At 40.2% G+C, this 15,446-nt stretch overlaps 1 protein-coding gene across 1 annotated transcript in view; it reads left to right on the top strand.

Annotated features, from left to right (window-relative positions):
• The window catches only part of PACS2 (phosphofurin acidic cluster sorting protein 2), a 98,938-nt gene that overhangs the window by 70,920 nt on the left and 12,572 nt on the right, over positions 1-15,446 (top strand). Inside the window, exons 23-24 of the mRNA XM_042461334.1 lie at positions 4,515-4,650; positions 11,196-11,422. Coding sequence (XP_042317268.1) covers positions 4,515-4,650; positions 11,196-11,422 — 363 coding nt within the window. The remainder of the gene's footprint in view (positions 1-4,514; positions 4,651-11,195; positions 11,423-15,446) is intronic.

The raw sequence follows: 15,446 nt of genomic DNA, 5'->3' as shown, positions 1-15,446 counted from the left end.
ATAATCCCTGGAAAGAAATGAATTAAATTCCCCAGATTCCAGGGAATTCCCCAGAAATTGGTAACGCTGTGTATAATCCCCCCCCCCCAAATCCTTGTATATCAATCTACACCCCCCACATACCTTCCTTTTTTATTGGCCAATATCAGTTCTGGGCTTAGCTGAGGATTTAACTAAACTTTTCTTTTTCTATCCTGCAGAATTATATTCTTCACCTATTTTTTATAACTCAGAGCCTTAATATCATTTTTCTGATATGTGTTTCCTGCAAACAAAATTATATCTGTCTTAAGTATATTCAACTAATGGATTTTTTTCCTGACCCCGGAGCATGAACAAGGAGCATTTTTTTTAGGAGCATTTGTTCGATTTATATTCCACATAAGACATTTCTACTCCATGGTCAAGCCAACAACTTATAATAGGGCTTCCAATTGAGGGATCACTGATGGGCTGACATACTTGTTCATGCTCCAGGGTCAGGGAAAGCTTTCAGTGGCAAGATTGCCAGCTAGAGAAAGAGTGGCCAGTGAAAATGCTCCCTGAAGAAAAGAAAGAGTGGTGAGATTGCCTATGTGTGTGCCTGGGATCCTTGCTGCTTGTGTGGATCTTTGGCGATTGGGATGGAATGAGTGAGGGGGGCCTTGGGATAAGCATCTGTTGCTCAGCCGTTCTTTATAGACACTGATACAAAGCTCACCTCACTTTCTTAAACTCCATATTAATAACATCACATTACATGGAAGAAAGACTTCCAAATGGGGATGATATTGATAGTTCAGTATTCAAATAAGTGAATAAAGGAACCTGCATATTGCAGGGATTTTAGGATTTAGAATACCCAGTAAGTTGCCTCCTTTGTGTAAACAAGAGAGAAACAAAATGGAGTTGTTTTGAAAAAGACCTTGTTTTAAAAGCAAAAAAAGTCTAAATGAGATGGTGATTTTTTTTGAAGATGCAAACAGATGAAGAGGTTATTAAAATTTTAAAAGAAATAAGTTATTTACCATGGGAAGGAGCTGATTGTTTATATTAAATGGAGAAGATAAGATGGAGAGCCTGACACAGTCTTGAGACTATCAAAGCTCTAGATTGTTTAGCTTAATTCTTAATACTGTAAATGGAAGATTTGTGGAGATTTATGCTGCAACACCACCATCTGGTGGCCTATCAATACAAATTTGCCTTTCTTATTGCCATTAAAAGCCTCCAAAGGAGACTAGAACAAGTACAAAATCCATTGAAGCAAGGAGGGGACCTATAGATTTACCTTGAAAATCAACAAATATGTCTCAAGGTTCTGGAGGAGATAAGACTAATGCAACAGGAAATTTCATGAATAGGGGAACACCTGAAACAAAAAATTAAATGAGACCTTAAAGAAGTTAAGCAATTACTTGGACCAGTGGTATTCAGATTTTTTTTTTACCCTTGGGACCCTCTCTTTATATCTACATGGACATGTTGGGTGCCCCTGCTCAACTTAGTATAGGAGTAAAAGCATTTTGTTTATTTAGTTGCATATTTTCATACAAACATTCAAGTATAGTCTGCCCTCTGTATACACGGACTTGCCATCTGTGGATTTGAACATACATGGATGGCAATCCCGCAGGGGGATGGCATTGGCAGAGGAGTAGGAGGAACAAGGAAAATGAGGGAGAGAATAGAGAGGAGGAGGAAAAGGAGGATGAGTGGCAGCAGAGCAAGAGAGAGGGGTAAGAGGAGGAGGAAGGAAAAGGAGGATGAGCAGCAGCAGCATGACAGAGGCAGGTAAGAGGAGCAGGAGAAAGTGGAGGATTTGGGGAGGAGGAGGAGGTGAGGGAAGTGAAGGAGGAAGAATGCGGAGAAGGGAAGTGGAGGAGGAGGAAGATGGAGAAGGAGAAAGAGCCATGGTAGCGGTGACGGGTAGAAGAGGGGGAGGAGATGGGGAAGAAGAGGTACCCTCCTGCTACTTCACGCAGTAAAAATGGCAAGGCTAGCATTGTGGAGGGGGAGGGGGCACAGTGCCATTCTCCTCAATGGTGGCCCAGCCATGTGGCTATGGAACCTGAGCATACACGGATTTTGATATCTGCTGGGGGGAGTCTGGAACGCATCCCTCGCGGATACCGAGGGCCCACTGTATGTTCATATTAAAAGGAAATAGCGTTGTTAAAATTAGAAAACTTTTATTTGAGTAAATTCAATATTTTAACTCAATGCATGTGTAAATTTTATATAAACAAAGTTTGGGAAGAAGAAGGGGAGAAGGGATCATGGCCTCCATGTCTTGTGTCCCCCCTCAGCAACTCTCGCACACACCCCACGAGTCCTACCCCACCATTTGAGAACTACTGATTTGGACAATAGACAGAAGTAAAGCAAATTAATGATAGGGAGCAAACTTTGGAAAACAAAACTGAGAGGGAGATGGACAATCTAGCCTTTTTAGAATTGAGCAGGAAAGAATTCTGGCTTCACAATACTACATGTGAAAAAATCTATGAGTCTTAGTAGATAACAAGCTAAACATGAGTTGACAGTGTGATGCAGCAGCCAAAAAAGCCAGTGCAGTTCTGAGTTACATGAACAGGAATATCGTGTTGAGATCAAGGGAAGTAGTAGTCCCATTTTAATCTGATTTGATGAGACCTCATCTGGAATACTGTGTCCTGTTCTGGGCTCCACAGTTCAAGAAGGATATAGATAAACTGGAATGTGTCCCAAGAAGAGCGACCAAGATGATCAAAGATCTGGAAACCAAACCTTATGAGGAATGACTTAGGGAGCAGGGTATGTTTGTTTGGAGAACAGAAGAATGAGAGGTGACATAATAGCTATCTATAAATAACTGAAAGGACAGTTATTTGTTAGTCCCAGCTGGAGTAGACTTCACATAAACACTGATTTATCACTCAGTAGTTGATTGACTAAGGCTCATCTAGTTGGGACTAAACATTGGATGTTACCAATGTTTTGAGCTGTTTGTTGCTACTGCTTCTGCTGCTGCTACTACTACTATTTCTACTCAAGAAAATTCTGATCATTTTGCTCTTGTGTATGGGTGAAAAATTGCATGATATTTTTGTCAGGCTGTCTCAACATATTGAGACACTCTTTTATCAAGGACAGGAAAATTTGTGAATATTCTTTGCATCCTTACAGTCCAGCATATAAAAGGATACCATCTGCCTGCAAACTCAAAAATCTAATTCAGTTAGACTGCAGTCCTGTACATTGTCCTATTGGAGTCAGTGGTTTATATTTCTGGATTAATGTGTGTAGGATTGTGCTGTAAATGTCTTTTACATTGGCAGATAGCTTTTCAGCTAACATTTTCAAGACTGTTTATTTTGGATAAATACTACTACTCTGACTACTTCTTTGTAAATTCAACTCTGGAACGTGTAATAATATGTCTATTGACTTCTAAACTTGTTGTAAGGCCCATTTTTTACTGAAGTTTTTTTTTCTTCTTCCATTCTTCAGAATTTTATATTTTGCATTTCTTTCTTTTTGTTGTAATAATCTGTTTGCATTTGGCTCTTCCTTGAATATCTTCTTTAATTTTTGCCTTTTGTTTATGCAGGGCAAACATTTTCTAGAAAGCCCTGCTGTAATTAAAGTCATGTTTCCCTTGTACCATTTCCAGGTGATCTGAAATATTGTAATAATAATTGATGTGGCCCTTAGTGTTTTCCCCTACTTTACCAAATGAACTCCAGATGTACTCATTATAATAATACCATGACAATGTGATGCTCTTTTGGTGTGCTACTTTGGATAGAAAACCTTTCCACAGGGCTTTTAAATTTCCTGTTGCTTCTCACTGTAAACCAGTCTTTTGGGTTACATTAGCTCTCTCTTTTCTGTTATCTCTAGATCTGTTGATAATATCTTCCACTTCTGATCAGTCTAATTTGAGTCCTTTCTAGTTCATTGTTTGCCATTCTTGCTACTTAAAACAATCTTTGTTATCACTTCATATAGCACATGTTCAGCTGCTAAGATGTGAGAACGGTAGAGTTCAGCACAAAATGGAGAATGGAATCAAATATCACTGTTGGGACTTTGAAACTATACAAGGTTCAAAGACTGCTTATAAAGTTGGGAAAGTTATTATAACAGCAGTAATACTTATTTTGAATTTCTGACATCAGTATGTATTTTACATCTTTTGGTTAAGGGGTATAAAAATGTTAATTTCTTGCTTTTTCCCTCCCCTCCCCCTGTGTATCCTGAGCCACACACAAGGAAACAGTATTTATGTTTGCAGTGGCTGTTAAAAAATACTGGAGCCACTCCACTAATAAAAGTGGCAGCACTCTGGGAATGCTGTATAAAAGTTATAGCCTTGTAACATAAATGCCCTCATAAAAGGATATTTTATGCAAATGGAAAAACTCCTTTTTGCTGCAAAGTAAGATCAGAAAATTCTGATGAAAATCCAGAGTTGTCCTCCTGGGGTGTGCAGCTGGTACTTTTGCTTATCTCTAGGCTGCAGACCAACCATTTGAATTATTCTTTTTAAGGTGACTCGGATGATGCAACTCCCTGTAGTTCGAGTATCCTTTCCTCTACCCCGCCTTCTGTGTCTCCTGCTGTGAAGGAATCTTCCCCCACCCCACCTTCCTCACCATCTGTCACAGGCAGTTTTGCTTCCTCCAGGTAAAGCACTTTCTGCCTTTTCTCTGACTTGTAAACTTGAGCTAAGAAATGACACCTATTTATATGACACTATATCCCTTGCCTTGCCTCCATTCTGTCAACACTCCTTTTTTCAACACTGTTTTTCCAGGCTGTGTTCAGATGTTCAACTTTATCAGATCCTACTGAGGGGTCCCACTTGAGCACTTTTGGCTTTGCCTTAGTCTTGGGCTTCCTTTAGAAAAATACATTGCAGTGGAGTTGTGCTGACAACAGTCAAACATCAACTCTCTTTTCTCTGAGGTGACTTGCGAACATTAACCATTCCTTTTCACTTCATGGAAATTGCAGTTATTGGTTCAGAAATGCTCAAGATGAAAGCCAAATATGAGAAGGAAGATAATGTTCTTTGGAACATTGCATATGAAAAGGGTCTCAGTAAGGTATGCTCCTAAAAATGATGGATTGTTCACATTGTGAAATATCAGGAATTAATGAGTTAGCACTATTATTGAAAAGAGGAAGCATTAGAGGTGGCAGGCATTGTTTCTAATCTTTTAAATGCTGTGTGTGTTTAAGTGGTTTCTGACTTATGACAACCCTTAGATGAACCTATCACAGGGTTTTCTTGCCTTCCTTTGAGGCCAAGAGAGTGTGACTTGCTCAAGATTACCCAGTGGGTTTTCAAGGCTGAGTGTGGGTTTGAAGCCTGGTCTCCAGAGTCATAGTCCATCATTAAACCACTAGACCACGCTGGCCCCCTATTTTTTAATTTTATTTGGTAATTTGCAAGAGTGCATTTGAAATTATTCATATGTAACCTAAGCATAAAAAATAGCAAATAACAACAGCAAGAAAGATTATTATGTTGTACTTGTCAGCAAACTAGGAAGGCTAGGAAGCAACTTGTTTTTCCAATGAGTTACTTTTATAATTCATTACTTTTTGCAGTAGGTAGCTAGAATTGAGTTACTTTTGGCCTACAGCCAAAATAATTCACAGATCACCTCTCAAATAACCACAGTTGCATGTAAGCAACCTGTTTTTCTTCATGGGCTCTATGACTCACACAAATGGGAGACTAGCAAGCTTCACACCAGAGGAAGTAGGAGTGTCATGAAAAAAAGAATAGCTCTCACAAATGCAGCCTCTGGCTGGGACCTTGCATCTAGTCTATAATAAATTATGGAGGTCAAAGACTGAGATCAGGTGGCAGCTCTACCAATATAGAGCAGAACACCTCTTAGAAAGGCAGTTGACATGGCCGTAGATATAATGGAATGATTTTTCACCTGAGCTGGTGGTTTCTTCCCAGCTAAAACATAGGCTAAGTGGATGGTTGTTGCAACCCACTTAGAAAACCAGTGGACTGAGACTGGGAGACCCTTCTTGCTGGTGGAATTGCACAGGAATAGTTTCTGAGAGTGATGAAACACAGTCTTATGGTCAAGGCAGAAAGCTAGTGCATGTTGTACAGTGGACCCTTGTTATCTACTGGGGTTTGTTTCCAGGAACCCCCGTAGATAACAAAATCCATGTATGCTAAATACAGTGGCATAACAAAATGGTATCTCTTATATAAAATGGAAAAATCAAGGTTTGATACTTGAAATTTATACTTTTTTTGAACATTTTCAAGCCATGGATGCTTGAATCCGTGTATAAAAAAATCAGTGCATAAGGTGGGCCAACTGTACATCTAAACAGTGGAGCATACGCTCCAGGTCCAAAGTGGGGCTCTGCATCAGAGCAGAAGCACAACACCTTGGTTGAGATGAAAGACAGAGGCCACACTTTGTCTTTGTGGAAACAAAGTTAAGGTGGGTCAACTCATAAAGCACAAAGTTCACCTGCTGTTCTCGGCAAAGTTATAGCCACTAAAAAGGCTGTCTTCCAGGTAAATAACCTGATGTCATATGACACCATAGGCTCAAAGGGTTTCTTAGATAAGTGAGTAAGGACCAATTCAAAGTTTCACCGATCAGAAGGACCTGCAACCTTCTTGCTTCCTCTAAGAAATCTCTTGATTAAAGAATGTATGAAGCCAGAAGGTACAGAATGTGTATGACTTGCACATCAGAAGTACCTTGGGTTAATAAGAAAGCCAGGAACTTGTTTCATTTGTAAACATAACAGTTTTGAGTGGTAGAGCTATGCACTGAATCAAGCACGTGTCTAACAGATGCAGGTAGGGAAGCTATTGGAAAAATCTCCATGCTGTCAGCTTTTGCATGTGAAGGGTGCCTCATCCTAGCCTCAGGTATGGTGAGATCTACATGAAGTGGTAGTCTAAGGGCCTTACCACACTGTTCCTTTATACTGTGTTATTCCACTCCAGCTGTTTCTGGTAGGGTTGCTGATTTTAGATGAACTGTATTGTGTCTTGCTGCAGTAATCTCGCCATTAGCATCCTCCACAAATAGATTTCTCTTCTGTAATACCAGATCCATAGCCTCCTCCCCTATCTCCTCCCTCACTTCATAATTGGCCTGTTTGTTTGTTTGTTTTATTGTTGTGACACTGCTGATAACTTCTAGTGACAGACGGGACCTTTTCTCACAAGAGATCAGACAGGAAAAGAAGGTGGCCATTCTGCTCCCTGCCATTTCATTCCATTCTGTCTAGATGAAACTGCCTTGACTTATCAACTGTGTCATTTTTTTTCTGTTAAATTCATGATTGTGTTTTGCTTTTTGTGTGGTAGAGTCCTCTTGCATCCTCCAGCATTGCCTTGGCACAGGTGCTTGGAAAAACAAACAAACAAATTCATAGAGTAGCCATCCATTGTCCTGGTGGAAAGTTCTTTAAAGCTATTCAATTGTGATGCTAAATGTTCAGGCACTATAATATGATGTTATAAGGTCACAGAAAGAGTATTTTTAAACTAAATTAAATAAAACATGCCACAAAAGTTGTCTTCCCCACCTAAGCAGCATAAGTGGTCTGTGGATTCCCTGTACAGATCTCCTGGGGAATCTTTGAGAGAGGAATAAGATGGCCACATCCACATCTCATGCATTAATAGAGATTTCATAGAAGAAGGTGCAGTGGGTGTTCTGCAGCACAAAGGGTTACCTTTTGGTGCTGAGAAAAGGGGTCATTAACCGATTATTTTTGGTGTGAAAAAATGCAGAAGGAAGGGGCAGCTGTAGAATAGAATTTCTGGGCTGCAGTATCTATTTTCTTCCCTGGATGGCAGGTATGATGGCTGAATTGGACTTCAAATGATGTACTAGCCATTCTGCATCAGTTTTTACAATTTTATGAAGTCCCTCTATTTTGTTGGACATGGACAAGCCCAAAGAAGGAGTAGCCCAAGACTGACTACCTGGAGCAGGAACTGAAGCACTGCTATCAATGCTGGCAATAGAGCCTGGTTCTGCACCCTTTGAAAGACTGTTTCGGACACCTTAGCTATTCTAAGCATTTAGTCCATGAATGGCCATGTGTCATCAGTCAGAGAAGCTAGGTTGTAGTCACCTACCGAGGTAGACGAAGAAGAAACTCTAGTGGATGCATTTGAAGATTCCGTCGATTAATCCAAAATCTTCAGAACCTGGTGAATGCTGCTGTAGAATGGCCTAGGACTGGCGAAGTGGAGAAAGTGGTAAGGATGGATGTCAAGCTGATTCAGTAGATAGTACCAGGAGAGCTCTTCCATGAGGTGAATCAGGGGAAGCAGGCTGTACTTGCCCTGGAGGTTCAAGCTGTGCAGGACTTAGAGACATGGACACAAGTGGTGGCTGTAGGCCACGACTAAGGCAGTGATGGTGAACAAGTTGTATATCGTTGACTCTGTCCATGCAGCCTGAAGACCGTGGTCTTCCTGCTGACCAGTTTGACTTCAGTACTGAAGGAAACTGAGCAACTTCCTTCCCCATCTGCCATGTAACTCCCCCCAGTCTCCTCCCTGCTACATCTGGAACCGACGTTGTCCCACTGGAACCTGCTCCTTCTCCTGATGTGAAGGACTTGCTTGATAGTCCTGCTGTATCCTGGCAGAAGATGCTACTTGCTCAGATGCAGAAACAGTACTTGCTGGTGTCTGAAGTTTTTCCTCCTTTCTTCTCTGTATCATGCAGTGTCTGTTCTTGAACAGGATGGAGAACAGGCTGGGTTTCCACCTGTGTGTGAACAATTGCATCTAGATGATTCCCAGACTCATCAATTGCCATGGAGACATTAGTGAAGTTCTCCACGGAGCCTGCTCCCCAATCTGGGGTGGCTGCTGTGCCATCAGTGAGGTCTCCAGGTTGTAAGTCTGCTGCATCCTGAAGGTTCGACATCTGCTGATTGCTCACTGGTACCTTTTCTTCTCCATTCAGGAATGTCGCTTTAAGTGGAACTGGCCACTGTAGAGACTGGCCTCCCGACTGATGTGTTGCTTAACACTCACTTTGGGTATGAGTGCACATGGATTCACGTCGGGCTTTCCACAGTTCTTGATTGACATGAAAAACCAAATCATCTCCCAATATTGCAAGGCATTCAAAGTCACTGTACATTGCAAAAGTCCAGTAACCTTTCCATCCCTTGTACTGAATAGGGACGCATGCACTTGGCAGTTGTACTGGGGGTGCCCTGAAACCTCTCACTGTAATCCTGATGTGGTCATCAATAAATCAATTTGTTTCTTATTTTTCCACAAGCATTCTTATTCCACCCTGGCCTGTAAAAGAGGGGTTTTTTTTCCATTTGTGGATATTTTTTGTTCATTTTTCACAATGTATGGATTTTGTGCACATTTGAGAATGTGTTTCTTACATTAATTAAGACTGTTTACAAGTTTTTAAAATGCATCCACTTAGTTATGCACATCTTAAAAATGATTCCCTCTCTAAAAATCATGGCAAACCTAGCATATAATTAATTTCTGAGTTAGTTTCATTCCATAGGCAGCCTTAAGAGGTGAGAAGTAAGTATTTGTGAAGGGAAATGGGAATCCAATGAAATCCTTTTTCTCCCCTAGTGTAAAGGGAAAGGGGGTTGAATGCTTATTGTGTATGTGTGCTTTCAAATCACCTACCTAGTTTTGATCGGCCCATGAATTCCATGGGCTTTTCCTAGGTAAAGAATACTCAGGAGTGATTTTGCAACTTCTTTATTCAGTTACTCCTTTCTAGCCATATTTCTGCTTATGACGCTTTGTCATGAAAAGAACTCCAGGTAGGAAGGAAACAGGGAAAGAAAGAAAGGTCAGCGGTTTTTGTGGGACATGCAGTATGCTCTAAATCTCATCTTAACACTTGATAAGGAATTAGCAAGATCAATGGATCATCTATTATCATTTATTTATTTATTTATTCCATTTATATGCCACCTTTCTCCCCAGAGGGACCCAAGGCTGCTCACAGATAAAACATTTAAAATCTCAATAAAATTCAAAACAATTAAGAACATCTACACCCAGTAAGTTCACCTAAAAATATACAAAAGGGAAAACAAACTAAAAATGCACCTGCTCCATAAAAATCAACCTGCTATGCATTATATACCAAATGCTTGCCTGCATAAAAACATTTTTACTTGCCAGTGAAAGGCCAACAGGGATGGGGCCATCATAGCCTCCCAACATTTAATTGGTACCTGTGGAATTAAAAAATATATAGGCAACCAGTCATGTGCTATTTAAAACTGTTCACTGATTATGAACAAAGAGATCTACTTGAAAATATGCCATATGTTGTTTCTTACATTATTTTGAAGACAGATATGTATTTGTTAATGACACCCAAAGAACAAAGCCTAAAACTGTTTTTGTTCCTGTGTGATAAATTCCTGCCACAAAGAGAAAATGCATGTAGTATAATATTCCCGAGAAGGCTCTATAATCCAGTATTAATTTGTCTCAAGTTATATTGACTATTTTCTAACACATGCAACTCTGTTATTTAACAATAACATGAGAAATCTTTGAGACTAACTGAAAGAAAGATGTTGGTAGCATGAGCTTTCATAGGCTTGCACTTACTTCCTCAGATGCATCTTTCAAAATTGAGGAAGTAGGCTCAAGTCTACGAAAGCTTGTGCTACCAACTTCTTTCTTTCACATAAGAGGGAAACAGACCGGCATGAAAAGCTGGCTTCCAGCCTGCTTAGGGGCATGGTGTACAGATGCTGCATGCCCCGAAGACGCCCAGAAGTTGCACCAGTGCTCAGACATGGGCTGGCTTCCAGGTGCTCCAGCGATGCGGCATTTACACACTGCAAGCTGCTGGAGCATCTTCAAGCCATCCAAGGACCATGACAGGGAGGGAAAAGCCGCTTTTTTGCCAGCCCAAAAAGTAGCAGCTCTTTTTCTGTCTGCTGCGATCTACAGAAGGGTGGCTTCAGAGCTGTCTGCTTCGGCTCTTAGTATCAAAAGTGCTATAAGATCCCTTTGCACGCTGATTTTCCAAACTAACAAGGTGAAATCTATAACAATGCAGCCCAGGCTCTTGGGAAGTAGAGATCACAGTGGGGAATGCTAATCATATTTCCAACATACCTTTTCACTTTGGTATTATTCCACCCACCCAAAAAACTGGACGTGTAACAACTTAAAAATATTTTCTTACACTTTACAGCCATAGTCTTGGTATGGAACTGATGGGACTTCAGGTAGATTACTGGATTGCATCTCATCCTATGGAGAAGAAGAGAGATTCAGAAAAAAGAGATCCCTCCACTGCCAAAAACACACTGAAATGCACTTTTCGGTCTCTCCAGGTCAGCCGGCTGCCTATAAGTGGAGAAACTACTTCTACTCCTACTATGTCAATGACGATTGTGACAAAAGAAAAAAACAAAAAAGGTGCGGAACAAAAAAGTAATTTGGCCATTTATTTTTTGTCAATTACTAAGTTGAGCTAATTTTTCAATAGTAAAATATGTCTGTCAAAACTTTTAGGTTCTGTGGGGTTATTAGTATGTCAGATGAATTTAATTTCAACAGTTTCCAGCTAATTTTAGCACTTTTAAAAAAAATCTGTCTTGTTAGGCTGTGTTGGATGGCTAACACAAGGCGGAGCCAATTATTCCACAAATGGAAGCTTGACAGTGTTTCAAATTGAATTCTCTCACATCCCAAAAGGTTTTTAACATTTTTCTAACTAACCTCCAGTGATCATAGGAATTCACCTTGGGGCTGGGTGATTGTGTGTAGAGCGAAAACAGAACTGTAAAAAGTGAATTCATGATCACATTCCTGATTAGTGTTGAATACTTTGCTGGTTCCAGTGATGGAAACTTAGCTGATTCACATGCTTGAAAAATTAGGATTTACAAATATCCTAATTTTTGAAACAGGTTAATATAAAGATTCAGGTATATGAAAAAAAGTAGAGGGTAAGAACTATAGAGTTACAAGAACATAGTATTAATTTCCCATGGAAACAAGATTAAGCTCAAACTTCTGCAGCACAGACTCCAACCATTCATGGATAGAGAAATCCCAGAGGTCCAAACAGGGTTCAAGAAAGGAAGAGGTACTAGAGACCACATTGCAAATATACAATGGCTAAAGGAGTGTACCGAGGAATTCCAAAGAAAATCAGCATGTGCTTTATAGACTGTAGCAAAGCCTTTGACTACATAGATCATGAAAAGTTATATAAATAGCTCTTAAAGACATGGGAGTGCCACTACATTTGATAGTCTTGATGAGAAAGCTGTACTTAGAAATCTGTACAAGAGAAATTTTTTGTCCTAAGAGCTTACGATTAGAACAGAATTTGGAGAAACAGATTGGTTCCCAGTTGACAAAGGAGTCAGGCAAGGATGCAGTCTATCAACCCTACTTGTTCATCTTGTATGCAGAAAACCTCATAAGAATAGCAAGTTTAGACTCAGTAGAGGGAGGAATGAAGATAAGAGGAAGTAATGTCAGCAGATATGCAAACGATTCAATACTAGGGGAAGACATCACTGAACAATTACTAAAGAAAGTCAGAGTTGAAAGTGCAAGGGCAGGCTTAATGCTGAACATGAAGAAAACGAAAATAATAACCATGGAAGAAACAGATAAATTCAACCTAGAGAATGAAGACATTGAAATAGTTAGAGTTCCTGTACCTACGATCAAACATCAAAATAGAATGGTGACAGCAGCCTATTTATTTATTTATTTATTTCATTTTTATGCTGCCTTTCTCCCAAAAAGGGACCCAAGGCAGCTCACAAGGTAAATACACTTTAAAAACAATTTTAAAAAACAATTAAAATAACCTAGGTAAAACAATATAAAATTAAGATTAAAAACATATAAAAGTTAAAAACATAGCCTAAAACATATCTCCCATATAAAAACCACCCTTTTGAACAATTATCATTCAGTTAGTCTGACTTCAATACCAGGAAGGATTCTGGAGCAGATAATTAAACAGAGTGTGTGTGAACATCTAGAAGGCAATTCCATAATCACGAAAAGTCAACATGGGTTTCAGAGAAACAAGTCATGCCAGACAAACCTGATCTCTTTTTTTGATAAAATTGCCAGCTTGGTAGATAAAAGGAATGCTGTGGATATAGTATATCTTGATTTCAGTAAGGCCTTTGACAAGTTCCCCATGCTATTCTTAAAAACAAGCTTGTAAAATGTGGGCTAGACAGGGCAACTGTTACATGGATTTGTAATTGGTTGACTGGCAGAACCCAAAGGGTGCTCAACAATGGCACCTTTTCATCCTGGAGAGAAGTGACCAGTGGGGTCCCACAGGGTTCTATCCTGGGCCCAGTGCTATTCAACATCTTTATCAATGACTTGGATAACAGAATTGGGGGCATACTTATCAAATTTGCAGATGACACCAAATTAGGTAAAATAGCTAACACCCCAGAGGAGAGGATCAAGATTCAAGTTGACCTGAACAGACTAGAAAACTGGGCCAACGCTAATAAAATGAAATTCAACACTGAGAAATGTAAGGTACTGCACTTAGAGCGGAAAAATGAAATGCACAGATATAGGATTGAGGAAACCTGGCTGAACGAGACTACATGTGAAAGGGATCTAGGAGTCCAAGTAGGAGCTCCTGGAGAACAGGAGAAGCTCCATCAGACTCGAGGAGGGCAGACATTGTCCCCATCTTCAAAAAAGGTGGGAAAAGAGGATCCCAACAATTATCATCCAGTTAGTATGACATCTATACCAGAAAAGATTCTAGAGCAGATTATTAAACAGAGAGTCTGAATCAAACTGCGTGTGAAAGGGATCAAGGAGTCCAAGTAGACCACAAGTTGAACATGAGTCAACAGTGCAATTTGGCAGCTAAAAAGGCCAATGCCGTTTTAGGCTGCATCAAAAGTATAATGTCTAGATCAAGAGAAGTAATAGTGCCACTGTATTCTGCTTTGATAAGGCCCCACCTGGATTATTGTGTCCAGTTCCAGGCACCACAATTCAAAAAGAATGTTGAGAAATGAGCGTGTCCAAAGGAGAGCAACTAAAATGGTGAAGGGTCTGGAAACCATGTCCTATAATGAATGCCTTAGGGAGCTGGGTATGTTTAGCCTGGAGAAGAGAAGGTTAAGAGGTGATATGATAGCCCTGTTTAAATATTTGAAGGGATGTCATAATGTGGAGGGACCAAGCTTGTTTTCTGCTGCTCCAGAGACTAGAACACGGAACAATGGATGCAAACTACAGGACAAGAGATTCCACCTCAACATTAGGAGGAGGAACTTCCTGACAGTAAGGGCTGTTTGACAGTGGAACACACTCCCTCGTAGTGTACTGGAGTCTCCCCCCCTTGGAGGTCTTTAAGCAGAGGCTGGATGGCCATCTGTCAGGGATGCTTTGATTTATTTCCTGCATGGCAGGGGGTTGGACTGGATGGCCCTTGTGGTCTCTTCCAACTCTATGTTTCTATGATATTTTAAAAAGCCTGCCTGAATAAAACATTCTTTTGTTGTTGGTGAAAGGGCAGCATGGAGGGGGCCAGCCTAGCTTCCATGGAAGGGGGTTCCAAAGGGTGGGAGCAGCCACTGAGAAGGCTCTCTCTCATGTCCTCACCAAGTGAGCCAAGAAATAAGAAGACTAGGAATGGGAAGGGCAGCTATCAAAGAACTAGAGAAGACTGTAAAGAGTAATGACATTCCTCTGAACACTAAAGTCGGAATCATCCAAGCCACAGTATTATTTTATTTTAAAAATAAAATAGTATTATTTTATTTTTTAAATAACCTGGTGGTGCAGTGGTTAAATGCCTCTACTGCAGCCACTCACTCACAAACCATAAGGTTGCAAGTTCAAACCCAGCCAAGGGCTCAGGCTCGACTCAGGCTTGCATCCTTCTTCGGTGGCTAAAATGAGTACCTACCTTGTTGGGGGCACTTAATTTACAGTTGTAAACAGCTTAGAGACTACTCAGGCAGTATGAAGTGCTATATAAATGAAGCTGCTATTGCTATTGCAAACTTACAGTGCTTTATAAATACATCTTAATAATAATAATAATAATAATAATCCCGATCACCATGTATAGACTGGACAATGAAGAAAATAAATTTTAAAAATAACTCATTTCAGATGTGGTGCTGGAGAAAAGTGCTGAGGATACCATGGACAGCCAAAAAGACAAACAAGTGGATCTTTGAACAGATCAAACCAGAAATCCTTCTGGAAGCCAAGATGACAAAACTGAGGCTAACATACTTTGACCATATTATCAGAAGACATGACTCACTCAAAAATACATTTATGCTTGAAAAGGTGAAGGGCAATAGAAAGAAAGGTAGCCCACATGCTAGATGGATAGACTCAATCAGGGAAGTCACAAGCATGAATCTACAGGACTTGAGCAGAGCAGTGGAGGATAGTGGGGCTTGGAGATGTCTCA

This window comes from Sceloporus undulatus, chromosome 4 (genome assembly GCF_019175285.1).
Source record: "Sceloporus undulatus isolate JIND9_A2432 ecotype Alabama chromosome 4, SceUnd_v1.1, whole genome shotgun sequence".
Taxonomy (NCBI): domain Eukaryota; kingdom Metazoa; phylum Chordata; class Lepidosauria; order Squamata; family Phrynosomatidae; genus Sceloporus; species Sceloporus undulatus.
The sequence above is the reverse complement of the archived record's forward strand: the minus strand, read 5'-3'. Positions and strand labels throughout refer to the sequence as shown.